This window comes from Corvus hawaiiensis, chromosome 15 (genome assembly GCF_020740725.1).
Source record: "Corvus hawaiiensis isolate bCorHaw1 chromosome 15, bCorHaw1.pri.cur, whole genome shotgun sequence".
Lineage (NCBI taxonomy): Eukaryota > Metazoa > Chordata > Aves > Passeriformes > Corvidae > Corvus > Corvus hawaiiensis.
Window position 1 is genome coordinate 13916657 of NC_063227.1, and position 23169 is coordinate 13939825.

The 23169-nt window shown below is 37.5% G+C and overlaps 1 protein-coding gene across 2 annotated transcripts in view; it reads left to right on the top strand.

Annotated features, from left to right (window-relative positions):
* Positions 1–763: 763 nt before the first annotated feature.
* Positions 764–23169, top strand: part of GABRG2 (gamma-aminobutyric acid type A receptor subunit gamma2) — a 67153-nt gene continuing 44747 nt past the window's right edge. For both annotated transcript variants that reach the window (XM_048320186.1, XM_048320187.1), the window contains exon 1: positions 764–890. In XM_048320186.1, the coding sequence (XP_048176143.1) occupies positions 784–890 (107 nt within the window). In that variant the 5' untranslated portion in view covers positions 764–783. The remainder of the gene's footprint in view (positions 891–23169) is intronic.

Genomic DNA, 23169 nt, shown 5'->3' on the forward strand with positions numbered 1-23169 from the left:
CCCCATTTCCTGAGTTACTTAGCAACAACCATTCCTCCCTTTTCCACTCCCCCATCCAACCTTTCATTTTCCCCCCCCCTTTGCAATCATGATTTCCACACTGTTTAGAAAAATGAGGATGCTCAGCAGCATAGGGCAAGCTTTTCCTTCCAACCTCCTTTTTTATGCCTGCCGAAAATCCAGGCTGCCTGCATATGTGTAATCAAAGGTTAAAAAGCACCCTGGCTGACACCACGCATGTGTTAATCTGTGCTGCAGCAGAGTGCATCATTTCCACTTTGACCTCAGAGTTAATCTGCATTCAGGCAGAAGCTCCATTGCTTTACTCCTTTTTTTTCCCCCCCTCTCATTTACTCATTGTTGCTTTATTGGATTTTGTTGCATGTGTGTCAGTGGTTCCGTAAATGTGTATGTTCTCCTTTCCTTGACTGTCTTTATTCTGTGACTGTCTGTGATTTTTGCTTTTTGTTTGGGTTTTATTTTTTTCCTTTTCTCCAAATTATATTATTTCCCTAGATTTGGAAGCTGCCTGCTGCCTGAGGTGACGTTTTCTGATTATATCTGCAAAGGGCTTGAGCAGATCTAATTTCTCTCGCCCTGCATATTAATTCCCGCAGCTGGGCGCAATGTCTCATCCCACTGACGGGACCTGGTAGGGAGGAGGGAGAACTACTACCAAAAAAAAAAAAAAAAAAAAATTAAAGAAGGGGACGGATCCATCTGCAACCAAGAGGAAAGGGGGGAAAAAGCTGGGGGGGGGGGGGGGGGGGGGCTGGAATAGAGATGATTCCTCCAAATCCAACAAGCCTGGGGAGCACTGCATCCTTGAATCCTGCATTTTCTCTGAAAATGATGGTGTGGGCACTTCTGTTCCTCTCTCTCATCCAGAGGTAAGATGCGTTTTCTGATTCTGTTTGGGAGGGTGGGGGGAGAGGGAGGGCTGGGGGGGGTGAAGAATCTGAGAATTTGCTGAGCTGTGGTGAGAATACCAGAGGTTTGGATAGTGGCATTGCACTCGTGTATCTCCTAGCAGCTGAGATCTTAGAATGTTTTATTTCTCTTACAATTTTTGTCGCTCTGACATGGACAGGGAGGGCGAGCAGCGGGTGTGTGTGATGGTGGTACATGCCGGGGTGTTCATAGAATTTGGTACCATATTAATGAAGCCTTTTATCTCTGAATTAATTGCTTGCTCCGGTGCATGGAGTTACACGGCAGCTGTGTTTCGTGAGCAGAATGTCCTTGCATTCCTGCTTGTTTTCCCGGAGCGGGCAGCCTCATCATGGCTGTGCGGGGCTGCGCGGCGGCGAGCGGCGGGCAGGGCTGAGCACCAAGGACAGGGATGCGGGTCCCGCACAGGTCCCCCCGGTTCCACACAGCTCCCCCGGGTCTCTCACAGCTCTCCCGGGTCCCTCACAGCCTTCCCGAGTCCCTCATAGCCCCTCGGGTCCCTCACAGCCCCTCGGCCCGGCACCATCCCTCCCGTGCGGGCGGCCGCGGCTCTCCAGGGGATGCGATAGTTTTCGGATTCGCATGAGCTGAATGTCTCCAACAGCATTTCCCCCCACACCCGACGCGCTCTGCTGACAGACAACCTGTGCATGCTGCATATGTGCATCGGATACCTAAATGGAAAAGGGTAAAAATCCCAACAGCAGAGGAAGCAGGAGTTCATATGTGGATGAGCAGAAAGTGGAGGGCGGGAGTATTGCTGCAGTGCCAAGCATTGCGCTGGAGCAGACATTCCTGCACAAATGTGTGGACTGTGCATTTAACAGGTTAGATGAGAAAATATCTCTGCACAGCAAAGCGTGTGGCCTTTTAAGAGGCAATAGACTGCTCCCCACAGCTGCATAAGACATGTGGTCACTAATATCTTTGAGAAGTTAGTGCCCACTCTCTTTGCTACTACTAATGCTGGATTCACACAGGCTCCTCAAATTTACCTTCTTTCTCCTTCCTTCCTTCCTTTTACCTGGACACAACCATACCAAAAAGTGAGTTCTTTCTGGTTTTTTTATTTAAGAAAAATCAGACTTCATACCAGCAGTGGTAGGATCCTAGATCTAAGCCAAATAAAAAGCCAAAATGATTGGCCAGAGAAATTAAATTGCTGGGTTTTCAAGTAACTTTTTCACACAAAAAGAACTTTGTAAAGAATTCCTGTGAGAAGAAACTAAAAATGGTTGAAAATTGAGTAGAAAATGAAATAAAACTCGGTGAGTCTACCATGAGGGTACTTCGGTGTTGGGAGTAAGACAGGTGTGAGGTATGTCTGACCCTTACAGAACCAGTTATGGTTAACTACCTGAACACAGAAATGGAAAATTAAATTTTTACAGGATTTTATGACATGGACTTTCATATTATTTTGACATAAAACTTCCACTAAAATAATCCCAGATACTTATTTTAGCACACTTCCTTCTTTTCACTCATCTTTCAGAAAAACATTGCCTGAGAGGAATTTTGCCAAAATTATTTCATAGGCTTTAAAAGAAACCCTTCATAATGCACCTTAAAGTTTTATCTCAGCAAAAAGTTCTGTATTCTGTTCACAGCTATCTATCTGATAGCCAAGATGGTTTCCTCTAACAACCTCCTGACCTCATAATTTTAAAGAATAAATCATAGACCGAGAAATAATAGCAACACGTAAAGGGAAAATTCTTCTTAGTGCTTTACAGAAACATTTCAAATAAGTCAGCATGCAAATATGATTTTAATTCTAACAATAAGGACATTTTCCTCCTCCGTTTTGAAAGAAACCTTATTATTAGTTTTGGAAACTCAAGGACCAAGACAAGAGTTATAAAAGTTGAACTTAGATACCATTTATTTATAGCCAAGATGAAAGGTTTTCTGTGTTAAAAACTCATCAAACACTTCAGAAGGAGGGGACTATTATATTGTGTGTCACTTTTCTTGGACACTGAAATCCTGAAGGGCCAACTGAACACTAGCAAAGGTGCTCCATGTTAAACATCTGAATAAACGTGTTGACATCAATCAGAATACACACAGAACTTTAAGTATTTGCAGAATCTGATCAAAGTAATTGAACACATTTGATTACCATTGCTGTGCAGAAGTTTGAACTCTATTAATACAAAAAATTACTATATAGAGAAATTTATTGTTGCAAAATCGTTAATATTTAGAAGACTGAAGACAGAAGAGGAGAGTTAAGACATCAGTCAGGCAGTAATAGAAGTAGCTAAAATTCTAGCATTGATTTCGGTAAATCATGATTTGAATGAATTCAGAACAAATGTCATTTTACAACACTGCGGTATTTTACCTTTACAGAATTTGTATCAGTTTTATTAAATGCACAAAATACATCCTTACAACAGGGCACACTAAAGTTTTAGGAAGTGCTTTCTTACAGTTGGTTTCTTGATATTCATAACTGGACTGCAAACTCCTTGCATAAATCATCTTACCCATCAGATTACTGTAACAGCAGTGTGCAGTCCATCACATGGACTTGGGAGCTATGTTCAATGAAAATTAGTCAGATCATGCTCCCAGTTCCTAAAACTTGTATATAAAAAATTTTTGGATCCAGAGACTATTTAAAATTATTATTAAAACCCAAAAAATTGTACACCTGATGTGGTTTAATTGGAACTACTTATCTGATTGTCCTTATTGAACATACAATAGGTATTTAAAACATTACATGCAATAGAACTCACCAGCAAAGTTTCAAAATTATGTAATGCTGTACTCTATACACTATTTATATGTGGAGTTTATCAGTTATTTTTGCAGAGCTTTAACAAATTGCCAGCAAAAGCTACATAATACAGTGGAAATTAATGTTCAGGTGGGAAATGTGGGACTTTTTTTTTTCACTTGTTAGTGCCCAAAAAGTTTCATGGCAATGTTTTTACGCTGCAGCTACATGCCTAAAACAGAAGACTGTCAAGACTGATCCAAAAAAACCCCCAAATAAAGCTATCATTTTAGCATCAAAATAGTTTGGTGCCTAAGTGAGTACTTTTTTTTTATTAGTAAATTACTGAACATGGGTGTAAATAAAATTGTTTTGCTCTTGTAAAGTGATGTGTTATAATAACAAGGACTAAAAGATTATCTCTCAGAGGGACAGTCACTTAGAATTACTGTAAAACTTGCTAACATCAGTTTGGCGTTAATCCTGCAGCTGTAGTTCTTCATACACTTCCAATACACAGTGTACAACACTAACACTAAGCCAGAGGTCTCATTACTGGAATAAGGAGTTGCTCAGCAAGAGACAATTCCTCACCTCACAAGGATTGGTCCCCTTTAAAGAGGCGTCATGACAGAAGATGTGAATCTAAGTGCTATTAAAATATGACTTCATCCTTATCTATGATATTATGAAACTGAATATTTTATATACTCTAGTGTTTGTATCAGCACAGCTAAGGCTGTGTGGATGCAGGACCTGCACTACTTGAGCATGTCAGGGGGAACAGGGGAATGAGCCTACCTATGAGTTTTTCATAACCATGCTGCACTCCTGACTGCTGTGAGCTGTAATACTGGGACACAAACTCAGAACAACTATTATTGTCATAAAAAGAGTACCAAAACTACTGACCTAAAGTAGATTTGAAAATTAAGTTTAATTCTATTATAAGTAACTTAATGGAGCAAAAAAAGACTACAGTCACTGTTTCCCTACTTGAAAATATATGATTTAGAAATATGGATTAAACCCTTTAACTAACTTCTGCTGGAGTGACTAAACCACCTAAACATAACCTGCATGTCAAAACTCATGTATTCCAAAATACTCCAGTGAGTACTCAAAGCGATGTTAGTTGTCTCTTGAAAAGTCTGCATCTTTAAAAATCTAAAAAGTGAAAGCTGGTAATAAAAAACCACAGAAACTAACTATAGTAAAAATATCTTAGGAAATTAATTTGCTCTTTTAATATAATATTTCTCATATTATTGATATTATATGTCTTCTTCATGGCCATTCAAATCATGCTTTAGGGTCTTAAGTTTAAAATGTTCATGATTAATGGTAATCTGTAAAACGCATCTTGTTGATTTGGATTGTGGTTGCATTGTTTTCCTTTATGCTACATTTGCTTTATTGACATAGGTCACTAAATTCTGTAACAGTTGCACAAAAATTTAAAAGGGAAGAATAGGAGTGAATGGATGAAAGGAAAAGAAGCAAATGTCTTGTCAAGGGGAACTCTTTCTAAATCTCAGTCCCAGTACAATTAAACTCCTATATTCTTAAGTAACGACCACCACTTTCTCCAATAGAAAACTGAATTGTGAATTGAAAAATAAATTATTAAATTATTAGATAAAGCATTAGACACAGCTGAGCAGTAACATGCGTATAGGATGGTTGATTTTTTACAGTACCTTGTAGATATACATCCAAGTGAGCTCCAAAGCAGAGGCAGTTTTAAGGTCACTAGGTCTGACTGGCACTGTCCTGCAGAGAGAGATGGACTGGCTCATTCGAAGCTGGCTCAGTACCCTCCAGCCTTCCCCTTGTTACAGGGAGTGTCAGCCACTCCAGCTGTAAAAATTCTATATACTCCTACATACAGAGATTCCATCAGGGTGATCATTTGATTACTTATTTTTAGCTTTCATCGGGATAACTGGAGTCTACTGGGGTTCTCTGTTGGTACAGTCTGACCTGCAGCTTTGCAAACCGTTGTACCTGCAGCTCCACCCACAGAAAACTTTAATGCAGAAAAAGAGGTGGCTTGTGTGAGACTGGCAGTGACTTCTGTAAGACTGCAAGTGAAGAACAAAGTAGAAGCTGGGGGCTTGATTAATGTGAATTCAAGCTCAGAAAATCACACAATCACTGAATAATTAGGGTTGGAAGGGACCTCTGGAGATCATCCAGTCCAACCCCCCTGCCAAGGCAGGGTCACCTGGAGCAGGTGACACAGGAACCTGTCTAGGTGGGTTTGGGATCTCTCCAGAGAGGGAGACTCCAGGAACCTCACTGGGTAGCTGTTCCAGTGCTCTGCCACCCTTACCACAAAGAAGATCTTTCTCATGTTGAGGTGGAATTTCTTGTGTTTCTGTTTACAGCCATAACTCCTTGTCCTGTTGCTGGGCACCACTGAAAAGAGTCTCAACAAATATATATAAATACACAGATTAAGAAAAAAACCGCCAAAACCTGACATAGGTTGTCAGATCTGAAGGAGGTTTTTTTTTCATTTTCATGCTCCATAGCCTATTTAGTGTTGTACTTTTTGAAACAGATTTCTATTGCAATAAAAATTTCTTTTAACGCAAATGATAAGATATAATTGTCCATTTTCTCAGTTTTGCCTACTAAGAAACCAACACCCTATTGACGCCTAATGCTGAAAATCTCAACAGTTCTGGGAATCTTCTCACGTGACAGGCTTTGTTTTATCCTCTCGGTAATCCCTATTCCACTGAAGTCAGTCTGTTGCTGAAGGAAAAGCCAGGACATACCCAGTATAGATTCTTACAGGTAGTTCTGTGCTCAGCTAAGAACTGGGAAATCACCCAAAGTTAAATTAGAACTCAGTAAGGATCTTCAAAAAGTGTTCCTTACACTGCATAATGCTTTGCAGAAAGCTCTCAACCTACATTCCAGCTAACTGATTTACAATACCTCTAAATATTTTTTCCTTCAATCCTTCTTTTTTATTCTATACAGATGATCAACTAAAACTTTACACTCCAGCTCACAGACTGTAATGCAAATTGATCTTAAGTGGCACATAGGTCTTTTCCTGGCCCTCTGGACACAAAGGAATTTCTCGATTCTAGAAAATGAGTTGTTTTCTGTTAATGGAAGTTCTGAACAAGAACCAGGGAGGCTTTTTGACAATATAGGAGAAAGAGATGTGTTCATTTTATTTTTAGAAAAGAGATGACAGCTGATAGAAATGGACATCCAGATACCTTCACTGGAAGTAGAGGTAAACTTTCTGGGCTCAAAGCAGGAAGCTATTTACTTAGAACAAGATGAATTCCTTATACAATGAATAAAAAGACTGCAGAAAGTACCAGGAAAGAACCATAAATTCCAGAAAAAAAGAGCTCATCACCACAGTCAGGTAACTATAATTATTATTAGGCAAGGAAGATCCTTTCTCATAGAATGAGACTAAAACTCACTCAGCACCGATGAAATTAGGGACTACAACTTCCCCTAGGGAAAATACTCAACACAAAATAACCAGGGTGAAGAGGTATTTTTAGTGATGGAGAGATAAGAAAGGAACAGTACAAAGTTTACATTTTAGATGTACTTTTTAGACTCAATATGGTGAGTGACTTTTGATGACTTTAAACTTAGGATTTATTGCATGCTTCCTTGTGATAATGGATTATGGCCTAAATTGTCATGATGCTATAAAAAGCAGAGCATAAGAGTCTGAATTCACCTAGAGTGTATACCTATGGAGGTGTAATGTCTTTACAGGAGTTTTATTTATGTGAGCACCTGCCTCAGAAGAGCTCTGGTGCAGTAAGTAGGAGCTTTGCTGTTTGAATTGGGTCTGGTTTCCTATTTTGATGTCCAGAAGTAATCTACTTATTTGATTCTCCTAATTAAGAAGAAGTTTAGCTTTGCGTTAAGCCAGAAAGTGGAGAAAATAGCAAAACAGAAAATAATATTCCTTGCTTTTAAATTTGTAATATGAAGCGGTTAGAACTTAATTTATATCAGAATGTGTAACCATCTCCTTCAATGGGAGAAATTTACAAAAGACCTGTATTTGTTTTTTCATCCGTATGAAAAGAGGATGGTAGAGGGAGATAGTGACTACATATTTTCATAAGTTCTGACACCTGCCAACTGGCTCAGACAAACTGAGGCAAAAGAGGGGCAGTGGTGGTAGGTTGAAGAAAACTATTGAGAGAATAGTGAGGATTATATCTAGTGTGATTCTGGGGAATTTGTATAGTTGTGACAGGAAATTAATATGCGAGTCTTGTCAGTCAGTCTGACACACAGTGATATCCTCTTATTTATATAACAGTAATATTTTTAACACAACTGCTGTCAAAAAAAGGAGGCTTTAATGCTGATGAAAACTACCAGTGACTGCATAAGCAGAAGAGAAACGTAACAAATACCTTCCCATGTAAATGAATACCTCAGCTGCATAATGTTTTTTTCATGTGAAGTCCTAAGCAACACAGAAAAAGTTGACTACAGCAGCTTTACTTGCTCTCTCTTATATAAAAGACATAGAGTATGCAGTGAAATTATCCCTGGCTGAAAACTTACAAAAATGATTTTTTTAAAAAAGTGAGATGGTGCACAGCCCAAATATTTATAGATTCAAAGGGACAAAAAATATTTTAAAATCTTTTAAAATCCATTAAATTCACTGATAGCATTTCATTATAGGAAATCTCTAGGTGCATGTTTCTGGAAGAGGAGACACTTCACCAGTGATATTTCTGCCCTTATATTTTGCTCTTATCCTCTGCTATTGGCAGCTGCCAGGTGCAAAATACATGGCACAAAATATCACTGATTTGACCCAGAGTAATGACTACATTATGCTTACTGCAAAGTGATAGCAGGCAATAGAAATTCAGTAAATCATACAAGAATCTTAGTGCAACAGAAAATCACCACTAAGAAAGAAAATCACTATTGTTTAAATCAGATTTTCATACCTTGAGGATAAGTTCTATTTTTTCAGATCTAGTGGAAGGACATTTTCACACATCTTCAGTAAAGAACAACATAATGTGTAGGCCTAGCTGTGAAATCTGGCCATTGTGTACAAAACTAAATATTAGTCTTACAAGACAGAACATTCATCTATTTGCAGACAGCCGCAAAACATTAAACAAATGTCATTTTTACTATACCTAAAGCAACATACACAGATTATTACCATAAATAAAAGATCAATATATGTAAAAAAGCTATTTAAAATAAATGAAGGATAATAATGAGTTTTTGGAAGGAATGGAATTAGAAGTTATTTACTTTTTATGCTTGCGTTAGCTCTTTCCAAATGATGCAGGTAACCATGTATGAAATGGTATTTTTTACTGAATGTCATCTTGGACTTTGGTGTGAACCCTTGAGATGGAAAGCTACCTTTTTTTCTGAGCTACTTATCTTCTTCAACTTTTTGAATGCTCCATGTTCTGCTGAAAAATACTTCTGGTTCTATACATTCCTGAGAAATGCACCTTAAAGGATATCTCATGCATACCCATAATAATCTTCTGCCAGAATTCCTACCCCCCCAAAATTAAGTAGGTAATATGAGAAAATTAGTGTTTTTCTTCATTAGTGGTTCAATGTTATATTGTGTAACACAAATAGCATGTTCTGGTCATATGAAGCTTTTGTTAATCCATAGCAAAATATCTTCAGATCCAAACAGAAATCTGCCTGCTGGAACAGATTGGAGATTATCCACTGAATTCCACTTTCATTTAATTCCCTTAGATTATTTTTCAAGAGAGAGAAAAACAGACAGCAGAAGAAAGAACGAGAAAGAGAACCATTAAGAGCAATTAATCAGATAATGCTAGAAAGCCTTACTAAACTAATCAATGTATTAGTCAATATATTATTAGGTGATGGGACCTACTAAACTACACATATGGGACCTACTAAACTACACATATGTTTGCTAAAGCTGGAGAAGTGTGTCACCAAAGCAGAATGAGATGTGCCCATGACAACCACATACAGAGATCAGTTATCTCTTGGGCATTTTGTGTACATCCCATGGAAGGGCGGTAGAGTTTGTACTCTGCTTTTCCTCTCCAAAATCTGGTGAAGACACAAAAGACTTCACACTACAGATTAGCACTAAAAGGGCTTCAATCAGGTGGACAGCAGAAACTGAAGCAGGCAAGGGAAAACAGTTTATCAAGGAATCTACAATGACTTTTCCCCTCTGCTACCCTGATTAATGCCTCTGGTTTCTACTTTTATAGCCCTAAGAGCCATTCTTCCAAAACTTAAGCTTTTAAACTGACTCTCTGTGCAGAAAAATAATCACCTGACTCCCCCAAAAATCAATAACATAATTATATATGTAGACCATTAGCTCATGCTTATTTTTGGGAATGGACAATATTTTCAAGACAACTGTGAAACCATGGCACAAACAGAAAAAACAGGAAAGGCAAACAGGCATAAAAATGTTAGTGAATGAAGAATGCCACCATATATATATAATTAAAATTACAGTCAGCTTGACCTTCTTAGATGAATTACTGATAGTCCTTAGAGTTACTTAATTCAGAGAGTAAGGACTTCAGCAATGAGTCCAGGAAGGTTGTACACTTGCTATGAATAAGAGGCAGAACTGAGCCTGGTCTGGAAGTGAATTATGAAGACTGGAATTATAGAACATTTTTAACATAGTGAAAAGAAGCCTGCTTCACCTGCTTCAAATAGAAAACAAGTGGAGGGATTGGGATGATGAGTTATTATGTTCAAATTAACAAAGATGATAAATGAAGAGCAACCATTTGCATGAAGTGAAGAGAGCCTGGGTGTGTTTTGGGAGTCAGAGACCAGAGACATTCCACACTTGAACAAGAACACAAGTGAGAAAGCTGGTAGTGGCTTCAGAAAGAAGATGGGACATGTGAACCATGTAAAAATATTTACACTGCCAAGAACTGTCTTGATAGCTGAACTTGAATATTGAAAAGACACCTTTTGGATTCTCTATATGTAACTTAAATGATGCATTCTGCTCCTCCAGCCTGTGAGGGCTCAAATGTGTTTTGAGTATTACAATTTTGTTTTGTAATGGAGCAAAGAAATCACTATTTTCTGGGAAGGTGAAGATTTGAAAGAGGGGAAGGTTACCAACAGTAACATACTTGGAGGTCCTTATAATACAATTACAAATATTGCTACTCTTTTACTGAAACAAAAAAAATAACCAGTATCACAGACCACAGTGTATTGAATAAACATTGGATATTTGTAAGCTCTTTGGGGCAAGAACAATCAAAAATACATTAACAATTACTTTTCTCATTTTATTTTCTGGTTTCTAAAGGAAATGATAAAAACCTCACTAAGCTGCTTTAAAGACTTATAGCATGCACTTAAAATTACTTAAAACCTTAATAAGGCTCTAATGCGGCACATGAGATTAAAGTCATGACAAATCTTTCAGGCCAAATTCCTAAATTCCATGTCCAGTATAACTAACAAGGCTCTGAAACCCGTATTTAAGAATCAATGGTGAACAACATGAAAATATTATTCTCTGCACTGGTTATTGTGATCCAGAACTACAACTCTGCCTCCTTGATGTCAAAAGGTTGTAAATCTAAGGTACCGCTATTTTGTCCAGGTGAGGACAGTGTATCTTTCCTCTCACCACATGCCAGCAGCACCTCTAGAGAGAGTTCATTGCTCAGAAATTAAATTATGCAATTCTAAATTACTTGCTATTAATATCCAACCACTTTCAACCACTGTTTTACCCACTTAATGCATTTTAACCACTTAATAGCCAACCACTTTTACTCTGGCATACTTCTTAATATGTATTATTTCTATAATGAGTTCCAAAACTTACTATTCAGTCATCTAGGGATTACATGTGTGAAAACAATCCATATATAGATTTGATTTTAAAAAGGAATAGGAATAATTTTAGCCTTACTGATTTCAAAAAGTGGATTTTATTTCAGACTTTGACATAAAATTAATCTTTGGCCAGAAACCAAGAAACTCAGCTCTCATGGTAACTTTGAAAAAGTTCTGGGTATGTGAAGGCTTAAGGAGAAAACTAGAAGGGAAAATTGTTAGCAGCTTTAATTACACAATTTGTTAAGGAAGGAAAAAAAAGAAAGGAGAAAAGTACTATATCTGTGAAATAAATTTTTATGTTACCATCCCCAAAGCTCTATATCTCTTCATCTCTCTATAGTAGATAAGCATAGATGTGATTAAATTCAATGCAATATATATTCAGACTAAAAAATGAGAAACATTTATTACCTGCAATCATTACCTGCATATGCAATTTTCTGAGCTCCTCAATAAAATAGTAATGAAAGGATTTAATGAAAAAGCCCAGAAGTTTAATAGTCAAATTATGTCCAATCATAAATAGTGCGTATTTTAAATAGCTCTCCTTTTAGTTAACAAGTAAGAATTCCAAATGGTATGTAAACAATTAATTTCTTTAACAAAGATGTCATGTCTGCAACGAAACCTTGAAAAACAGGCTGAGGCAGCTAAGCTGGGCTTCAGTTTTGCAGGGTTTTAAGCATTCAAGCCTTTATCCAGGAGAACACTTTTATTTGTCTTTAAATGTTTACCAACATGGTTTTCTGCACGAGGATAAGAATACTGAGCAGCTGGCAGTATCGAAAGCATAATCCTGGAAAATCTGACAGATGTAAGCTAAAAATGCAACATTTGCCAGCAAATATATTCCATTTATGTCCTCTCTTCTAAATTATTTCTTTGGTAATCTGTCCTGGAAAACTGTAGATCTTAGAATAGCACCTGTTTTTTATTTAACAAATTATCCTGAGGTGTGTTTGCCAAATTCCCCAGGATCTCAGGAGAATAAATTGCATGTAAAGTTTTACTTCAGTGGCTTCCAGTGGAATTTCTTCTTATCAATACTCTGCTGTTATTCTGCATAAGCCTGTAGCTCCTAAAAAGCTGCTGGATTTGTAGCAAGGGAAAACTGAAGATGGATCTATCCATGTGGGAGATATGCTATGATTAGTAAAACATCTTTATCCTCAGCTTCTGTTCATCTGCCATTATTTTCAGGGGTTTGCAGGTGTCCATCCTCACCTGATGGTCCCATCAGCATCTGCTCAAGCCATGGAAAGAGTCTTGTTTTTAAAGAGTTCCTGATTATGAAGTTTGGGTAAGATCCATAAAGGACCAACAAAATCTCTGAAGCCTCATGGTGCCTCCCCTGTACTGATAGAAATTGGGGTCTGAAACCCTCTGCATTTTGCCAATGAGCCTGTTCTGAGTTGCCATGATGCTTTGTCCAGATACCCTAAATTCCATAAATGACACCACACGTAGCTGGTGCTTACATCTCTTCCAGGGAGACCCCACAGCTGGGCATGGACTAATCCGAGATGACTTAGTAAGGCCAGATGGTAACATCCCTGCTTGGTCTTGTATCGATTCACCATTAAAGCTCTTTGCTGTCATGCCATGGGGGTGCTCCACAGAGCTCTGATGGAGCCAAGGAAACCTGATGGGGAACTGGACACTGTGGCCTGAATATATGGACACTTTGGTTTTCAACTGAAACAGTCTCTGCACCACATTTAGTGGATCCTTTGACTTAGCCACAGTACAGAGCTGCAGGAGATGAGGAGACAAGGAGAAAAAATAAAATCCTCTTACATAATCTCTTGAACTGAAGGAAACATTTTCACCACTGTATGTCTTTCTGGACTTTGTATCATTCCCTGCAGCATCTTCAGCACCCTGTGCTAAATATATTTTCAAACTCTAGTTACATGAGTATACATGTCTTAGGCGTTAATATGGTTTCTTCTCTCCAGGAATTTCTGAAACAAATTGGTACTAGTGTTGGATAAACTTGGCTCCAAATGCAGTGTTTCAAAATAATGCTTTTGGAATATGTCTGTGTCATCCATATGTCATCCACAGTAGTATGTCATCCATATTACTTCTGACTCTTGTAGCCAGTTACACACATTAATCAAACCCACTCTTAGCTTCTGCTTGTACTTGGTTATTGTTCTTATTCTTGCTCCCTTTTCCAGTTGTGAAGCATCCAGCTTTCTCTAGCCCTGAATAACACCTACTTATAAAACAAGTTTCTAGTAGCTTTCTCTGCAAAATTTTCTTTCCTTTTACAAAGAAAAACTTCTCTGACCATAATCGGAGCAATGACAACTTATAAAGTAAAATTCTATAATGCTGATGAGAGTCAAAAAAGGTATGCCAAAATATTTGTGGAGGAAAAAGAAAATTCTGGGAGATATATATTTGTATGCGTATGGAATAGAAATTGCTCCTACTTTCCTGGTGTTTTGACGAGCCTTAATAGTCACATTCAAATGCAAAGGATGGGAAGATAGGCTTTGCAGTGATCATCATGCCTAGCCCACTCAAATGTCAAAAACTTCAGAGCTAGGTAGAATTTGCATGTTATGTGCCTTACCTTTTACTTATTGGAGATTGATAGAGAAATAAAAAGATAAGACACTGAGTGAGCCCATACACAGTTTCTTCTCATTAAAATAAATTTACAGAGTCACCATAATATTTATTAGTTAGGACCTTTAAAACAATTGACCATTTTTTCAGAAAAAAGATTCTGAAATTCTTGCACATAAAGCTGAATATACTTGTCTCTGGAAAAGAGCAGCATAAATAGGCAAGTAAGATGTAGCAGTTTGCATCACGATTTATGTGACGATTTTTGGAACCACCGTGAGTGAATTCAGCCGCAGCCCAGCAACACACTACAGCCACTGCTTTGCACAGAGCCTGCATGGCCTCAGGACAGAGGCTTGTCAGGCCAGCTGGGTCTGAACTCCTCTTGACCTGCCCACAGCTTCATTTTACTTGGTTTAGCTGCCACAGCCATTTATCTAATTGACCAGGCATCTATGGCTAATTTTTTTGACTTTTTGCATGGTACAACCAGAGTTTTATTTAAACAATAGTAACAAGCCATGACTCCATGGAGAATGAGTTACTGACATTGCTGTGTAGTGTGGAGAAATCCAAGGCTACTACAACTGCAGAGGCATTGAGAAATGGACTTGGAATGCAGCATAGCAGGGTAAAGGCACAGAATCATGGAATCATTAAGGCTGGAACAGGCTTCTAAAACCATTGAGTCCTGTCACTAACCCCACACTGCCCTGTTCACCACTAAACTATGTCCCCAAGTATCACATCCACATGGCTTGAACACTTCCCAGCCGGTGATCCCAGCACTTCCCTGGGCAGTCTGTTCCAATGCCTGACAGCCCTTTCAGTGAAGAAATTCTTCCTAACATCCAACCTAAACCTCCCCTGGTGCAACCTGAGGTTGTTTCCTCTTGTAATATCCCCTGTTACCTGGCAGAAAAGACTGACCTCCACCTGGCTACAACCTCCTGTCAGGGAGATGCAGGGAGTGATAAGGTCCTCCTTAAGACTCCTTTTCTCCAGGTTAAACAGGCATGGGGTGACAGGTAAAAAACTCTACCTGGGTGGATTTTAGAGCAGAGATGCTGACAGTCCTCACCCAGAAGCTGGTATGCTTATATGTCCCACATGACTAAGGAGACCCTGAGATGAAACCATCCTGATAGTACCAATCACCAAAGAAAGTTCATCAAAACAAATTCTATAGGGGAATTGCAGAATAGTTGTTGATGATTTTCCTACTCAGCTGACATACAGACATTAGTTTGCCACTTACATTCTTAATGTATCACACATCTACCCTGTTATTAGAACTAAATTCCACATCCACCCCTGCACAGTCTGTTTTATGAGCATGAGTGCAAACAGCGTCTTGCATGATATAGGTTGGTTTATGTAGGAACACATGGGTTACTATTGGTTACCGTGCATTAAAAATGAAGTTAAATCAGAAGCATTGTTTAAAAAAGAAACAACAAAAAACCAGTTTAATTTTCACCATTTGCTTACTCTTATTCTGTGAATGAGTTAGCATGATGTAATTAAAGATGTGTATTGAGCAGCTATTTTCTGTTCATTCAGCTCTTTCTTCAGACACATTTTTATCTAAAAACATTCCAGTAATGATACTTCCATGATCTAAGAGAAGTAAGAATTATTAATACACTCAGAATAAACCTATATTAGTTTCATATTTATTTTTTACTGGCTCCCTAAACACTTACCTGACCCACTTGCTTTACCAACAATATGGGCTTTAATGTTGCTGGTAAGCACAATGCGAAGTCATTCCCTAAGGAATGGTTAGAGATTATTTCTTCCTCCATCATGAGATGATTTAGCATCATACCCAGTCTTCATCTAACACAAATAATAAGGGACATTTATGTGCTTATGAATGTTGTAAAAATGGTTTACACTTACATGCAGAGCAGGTATCACTTGGTTTAGCACAGCAAGTAGAAGAACACTAGTCCTTCAGCTGGGGTAAGCATTCCATGTTCCATGTTCCCAGCCCAATACTAGGAACACTTCATTATAGTGCTCTGCTGTGTACTGAGATGTAGAAGACAAGAATGAAAACATTCCCTGACAGATCTAATTCTAATAAGGATTTATATTCAATTTAACTTGAATTTATGTTCAGCCTAACTTAATTTATAGCTCGCACTGGTAGACCAATAAAAGCAAAAGGTATTTTAAATCTCAAAAAAATGCTCAGGAGTGTTACTCAATAAGCAAAACTGCTGACATTTCTAGCACCTCACATGTTTGTTTTTAAACATTGACAGATAGTGATGAGAAGATGACTACATCGTGAGTGACTGATTCTAGAAGTGACTTCCTTCTGGGTGAAATTATCATTGCACAAAAACATTGTGCAAGAATTTTTCAAAACCACCAATATGAGTGCCTCATAGGGTATTACAGAACAAGAACCTATTTTTTCATTTCTCAAGTCTAATCGAGCAATAGAAATGGGGTTTTTGAGTTAATATTGTTTAGATAGATGGCTAGAAGGCATCCACGTTTTCCTAACCTTACTCACTGAGAAGAGAATTGAGCTTTTTAATTTATAGTGAGATTTTAGAGCAATCTTTTATAAAAGCAATGTGCATCATTGGGGAAGAGATATCACATGGAATACTAACAGGTGACAATTATATAAGATAAAACACAGCCAGAAAGAATGAAATGAGCTCAAACTAAAACAGACCTAATCAAATCACATTTCAGTAATGACCGTTTACATCTTCTCTTGAGATTTGCTAGCTATATTGGAAATCTGTGGGAACTGAATAATAGCAGCAGGCAAAAATCATGCCTTAGATTTCACATTCAGAGATGCATAGAGTGGTTTAAAAAAAAAAAATTAAAAAAGAAGAGGGAAGGGAATGGGAGGGGAGAGGAGTGGCAAAAAGAGGAATGTGAAAGAAAAAAAGAAACCTTCTAAAGTTGACATAATTCCAAGATTAAAACTTTTACACTTAGATATAGCTAGATACCTTCAAATAAAGCAGATCAACTCAAGCTAACCCTATGAAGCAGAAGAATATCTGTAGCTGTTTTTCCATTTTCTGTTTGTTTCTAATGCTTTTGCTTGCTGCTAACACGAGTATCCATAACCACAGTGAAACCAGACAGAGAAGTAGATTATATAACCTCCAGTAAATAAAATATAAAGAAATATAGTCATACAAAATTCCAGCTCAAAAAAAAAAAAAAATTTGAAATAATCATCTTAAGTTATGGAGGATTATCTGAATCATCCAATCACATCTTACACTCCTCCAGAGCTCTCGTAAGTATATATGCTGCACTTCAAGCTCAGGGTGTTCAAAATGAATGATGTATGCTTGTTTCTATAATTATCTTTCTATTCCTTACTGGCCTAAAGAAGTTTCCTTCATCTCTCTATCTCTTTGCTATCCTCCCTCAGGGTAACATACAATTCCTCTCCATACCCACAAGTTTTATAATGTGGTGTAATTCAGCTTTGTTTAATAACAACAATCTGTTCTGATAGACCTGGAGATGTAAATCCCTTATCAATTTATTTTACAACATATCTCAATGTTCTGCTGAAGAAACAGATTCTAGACTGGGTGCTACATTTCAGCTTTTGGTTCTTTGCCAGGGCTGCTAACACTGGTCCCTGTTTCTGGTAATTTTTGTGACAACTGGCTGTGAGCCCATTTTGTTGCCACTAGAAATATTTTAAAAGGGACAATAATCCTCATGGTCACTCACGACTTGAATCCAATCAGTTGTGCAATGCAAAAATTGCACTACAGTTTTTCAACACAGTGAACTAGAAAACACAGTAAATACTACAAACTAGAAATTTTATTGTTAGCACTCTCAATAAATGCACTCCAAAGGGCTTTTTGAAAAATATTTTCATGAACTGACAGGAACAAAACAAAGCATAAACCAAGTTAAATTTTTAATTTTAAACCTTTCTTTATAAACACTTGCTGTAGCCACATTCAGCTGAATCTGAAAAGATGGAAAATATATGCTTTAACAATAGCTACAAAGAGCAAAAATTTATTACATCTTAGGTGCAGTAAATGTGAGTGCATGTCTTGGGCAAGATGTACAACTGTAAGATAAAGCAGTCTGCTATGAGTGACAGTTTTATAGACATGAATACAAAACCACCACTGCCATATAATATTTTAGAAGTCTGTGAAGAGGTTTAAGAACTGGGCTGCTTTACCCAAAATGGCTGACAAGCATCAGCGAGGTTACTGGGAGTTGCTGAATGACTACAAGAAAGCTTGTAAAATCCACAGCATGATCCACAGGTGCTGTGTTGCCAGGTATCATCTCTTCATGGGAACAGAGTGTAAACATTCACAGGAATCCAGACAGCTTTTAAATCTCAGGGCAGGCACAGTTTTCAGAAATGACTGATTTCTGGCAGTCTGGGGCCTTCATGTTCAGTAAAGATGACTGAGAAGTCATTGCTGGGACCACTCATTTGTGCTCCTCTAGTAATTTCTGGCTCTTAACCATTTTGAGACTTGTGTGGTCAGTCCCATAGTTTAAGTGTTTCAGCTGTACCTATTTCTTTATGAGAACTGTAATATTCTTTTAATAATTATTTTCAAATACACTTCAGTCCCTCTGTGACTTAGGGATGACAGAAAAATTCAGCTTTGCTTTGTTTTAAATAATAATGATTTCCTGCCAAGGTTTTAACTACATTACATAATTTGTGTAGTACATGGAATGATAGGTGCAGCAGAAGCAGTGCCTAGGAAATAAACTATCTTCTACAGATGACCTAACTAAAATCCACACCACCCAAACCACTGAGTAGAGGTCAAAACTGTTTTCTTTCCTCCTGTTAACTTCCTCAGCCTCCCTTACTACACGAGTAAAACAAATGGCCAAAATACAGCTTATACTCCCTTGTGGCCATGTGAAACAACCTTTGCTGAAAACACTGTGAATCCAGGATTTCAGGCTCTTCTGGAACATTATAGCTCCATCCAGAATTGTAATTGCAGCAGCACCACAATTCTAGGTGGAGGGAGTAGGACTACAAGACAGTTTCTCAGTGATTCTTAGTCCAAATTTCTCAACTTCATTTTCTATTATGGAACTTCTGATAACTGACTGGATCTTCTCTTTTCCTCTCTAAGCAAAGCATCCAAGTTCCCATCTTTGATGTGGGAAACGATTAGGGAAGAGATTAATCTTCGCATTACATGATTTGCAGTCCTAAGAAAATTGAAGATTGGGTATTTGTGATGAACATTTAGTAGTAAAAGAGAAAATACGTGCCGTTTTTATGGCAAGAATAGTAACTCAGTCCTGGGCATAGCCTTGGGATTTAATCCAAGGACAAATGGACAGAACAGAAACACAAACAGGACAAGAGAATTCATGGCACAGCTTTGTGAAAACATTTTCTGCTTCAATCAAGATACCTTTACTTAAAATATGAGTCAACAAGGGAGAATTTAGACACTGTTAGATTTCCAGAGACACTGTATTCTCTTACACATCTGCCATCTCCACATACTCATATGTCACATCTGCCTACAGCATCTCTGTATGCACAGTGGGAACCTGGTATACATCTTTCCTTCCCAGTGACCATAGTCTCACCATGAATAATGTATGACCTATAGATTAGGGTAATTTTCTATGCACATCAGAGAATGAATTGAACTTGACTCTTCATTAAATTGAACGGTGCTGTTGGTTGAACTGGCAAGCCATGTTTCAGTTCTTCCCTGAGATGTAGAAAACATTGGTGCTTTCAACGGAAAACTTGTTTTTTGTTCAAGTAGTTTATTAAATCTTTGCTGAAAGCTCTGTAGCCTACTTTGTATAAAAGATGAAACTGCCCAGATTTTTTGATAAATAAAATTAAGTTTTTAATTAGTTTATTAGTTATTCAGTACTGCTACAGGTCCTTCCCTTTAGGCACTTAGTGGCTACTCTGATTCTGCTTGTAAACAGCAAATATTGGCAATTAACTCAGGTGAAGTTTCACAACAAAATTCTTGGTAATAGTTAAATTTAATTTTTTATATTTAGAAGACATAGAGGACAGAGCCACAGCAGGTACAAACTGGTATAACTCATTTAAAGTCACTGGAACTATAGAGGTTTTGACGAGCTAAATATATGACCTCATATCTAAAGTCTGAAAGACTCACCAGCCATGGAAGTTTTTTTTTGCCAGAGAAGAGTATGCTTTCCCTTCTATTCCTTGTAACAAGATATGAAAATCATGTTCCTGTGGATTAGAAATAATACCTTATTTCAAAGGGATATCCTTAGTGAGTTATTGCTCACTACTTAAATAATCTGTCCCCCAATTTAGACTGTAAAATTATTGCTGCTGTCTGCGATATTAAATAATGCATGGCCTATCTTTACCAACACATGGTAGTATCTTTCCAAGAAACATTACATAAGATTCTCCTGGCAATCACATTAGAGTGTCTCTGATATAGAGATGACAGCAGAGATCATCCAAAGTTAGAGTGTTGACTTTGTGTTAGCAATTAACTAAAACACAGTAGTTTTGAAATGGGTAACCTATGCTTTATGTTAATTTTTGAACTAAAGAATTTAAGCCAAAAGGCTTGAAAGCATAATAATGTAAGACAGTTAGATACCATTAATATAAGTATTTCTTAAATTTTGCTAAAGTGCTGATTATTTTTACATAGGCATCAAACTTACTTGCAGGGAAATGAAAGCACAAAAGAAAAGAAATCATGCTGAATCTATTAAAAAAAAAAAGATTCCTGAACTGTATTGTGGACTTTTGTGGCTTTGGACTGCTAAGAGAATAGTGTATCAGCACATTAACAAAACATTTAAGTAATGGGCTTGACCATGTCTTCTGAATAAGGATCAATAAAGAAGATGGAAAAAAATTGTTTTCCTAATGCATCAGTGATTTCCCAGCAGAGATATCCTTTTCTACAATTTCAATGTATTTCCAGTACAGAAATAATGACTTTAGTGCTAAGGGGCCCATAAAGGAGGATATGACAACAGAAGTGAGCGTCACTTCATTAATCCTTTTTCTCTTGACTGGTGACCCCAGTTCTACCTGCAGTGGGCACCTCTGCCCACCAGGATTACACTTGCACCAAGAATGATTAAATGTTGCCCAGAGAGTATTGCAAGGAAATGTATGGATCAAATACACAGGCAAAGATCTGAAGAATAAGTTCCTGAACATTTAGTTTGTGTCAGCCTCAGTTTGTGCTAAAGTTACTCCTCATCAGTTAGCACTCAAAAGAGCTACATAAATGTTATAAATCAAGTAAAAACTTCAATGTAGGATTTGGATTAATACGTGTTTGTTCTAGGGAGGAAGCCCCTGACATGGTAAAAATCTCATTGGTAGAATGAGGTTTTTATGTAATTGTAGAGTGAGATACCATTTTATAGATCTTTGCATAGATTATTAAGAAAACCAGATCTAAATTAATAAATTATTATTAGCATCAGTAATTTCTGCCCTCTTCCTGCTTTGTGAAGAAGTATTTCAAGTAATTTGAGACATAAAAAGAGCTCCCTGAATGTTAAACACTTGTGGATACACATGTATCTAGCTATGGTTGTGATTACCATCACAGCCACCACAGGCAGACTCAGGTGGCAAAATGAGCAGGGATTGGACCAGATGACCACCAAAAGTGCCTTCTAACTTTAATTACTCCCTGGTTTGAAGTTTCAAGCTTGGGTTCTGACCCTCTTAAGTAATCTCTTTTCCAGCAAGGGAAATGTATGTATTTATGGATTTATGTAAAGCAGTTTTGCAGACATCTTGCAGTGGCATTAGTATCACAGTGGGAATATCTCATATGGTGAGATTTTGTATCAGTGTCTGAAAGATGAACCTTCAAAAAATTATGGTTTAATCTGCAAATAGGTAAATATGTTTCTTTTCATATCTATATTACTAGATTTGAAAATTTCTAGCAGTCAGAAAAATAAAAATAGACTTCAATATGCATTTGGGTGGAATCTAGGCTTTAACAAATTTGGTTTGGACATTAAAAGCACTTGCAAAATTTCAGCCATATAATCAGAAAGACTGAGCTGAAAGTCTTAAGGAGATGAAAGGGGCTTTGTCATTATAATTTTCATTGTATTAATGGCATTGCACGGCTAAAGCTCTGCTCATCTGTCTAGAGATGCACCTCTGATTTTTCTGGCTGGAATGCAGGTTTACACAGACAGAAAATTGCATACCCATGCTAACTTATGATCCTTGTGGCATTCTTATAAAAGCTGGAATTCAGTAGCATTTTTCGCCAGCTGCATTGGCTGTGTTTTATCTCCTCTGTCTCTCACTAATTTCATGAAGCATTTACTGGTTTTGGAGACGTGGAGTGCCAAAATGGCTTATGATAAGAGATGAGCAAACATACAGATAGCTATTTCTGTCAGAGAAATAATTTCCAAGAAGGAATGGAAGTTTCAGTTACTGTGGGCTGCTGTTCAATAAGGTTGTTCTAGATCTGAGAAAACTTCTAGACAAACATACTTCTAATCTTTTACTGTCTAGTAGACCAGATTACTAATTAGCTGGTTTGAGTTTTCAAGCTTTCTCATTGCACTGATATTCAGTAACATGTTGCGTTTGTGAAAGAATGCATTTGATTTTTTTCTTTTCCACGCAGAAAAAGGTATTCTTTTCAGAGAACAGCTGTTTAATTGCTTATAAAACATGAATAAGGTTTTTTATACATAAAGTTATTTTTCTTCATTCACTTTGCACAGTTTGAAAACATAATCTAGTGCATTCTGTTTGCAAAGACTTTATTTCAGAAGTATTTCCTTTCCTCCAGGAGAGAGAATTTGGCTTCGGTTATGTTTCTTTGAATTACAATTAGATCTTTGAACTCCAGACAACTTAATAAAAAAAAATTCTCCCAATTTAATTAAATTGGCCTGTTTGTCAGTACCAGCAGAATACCATGGAGCATATTGCCAATTAAAACTCTGCTTTTGATTCCTAATAAAGCACTACAGGTCCAGGCTTGTGCAGCCAG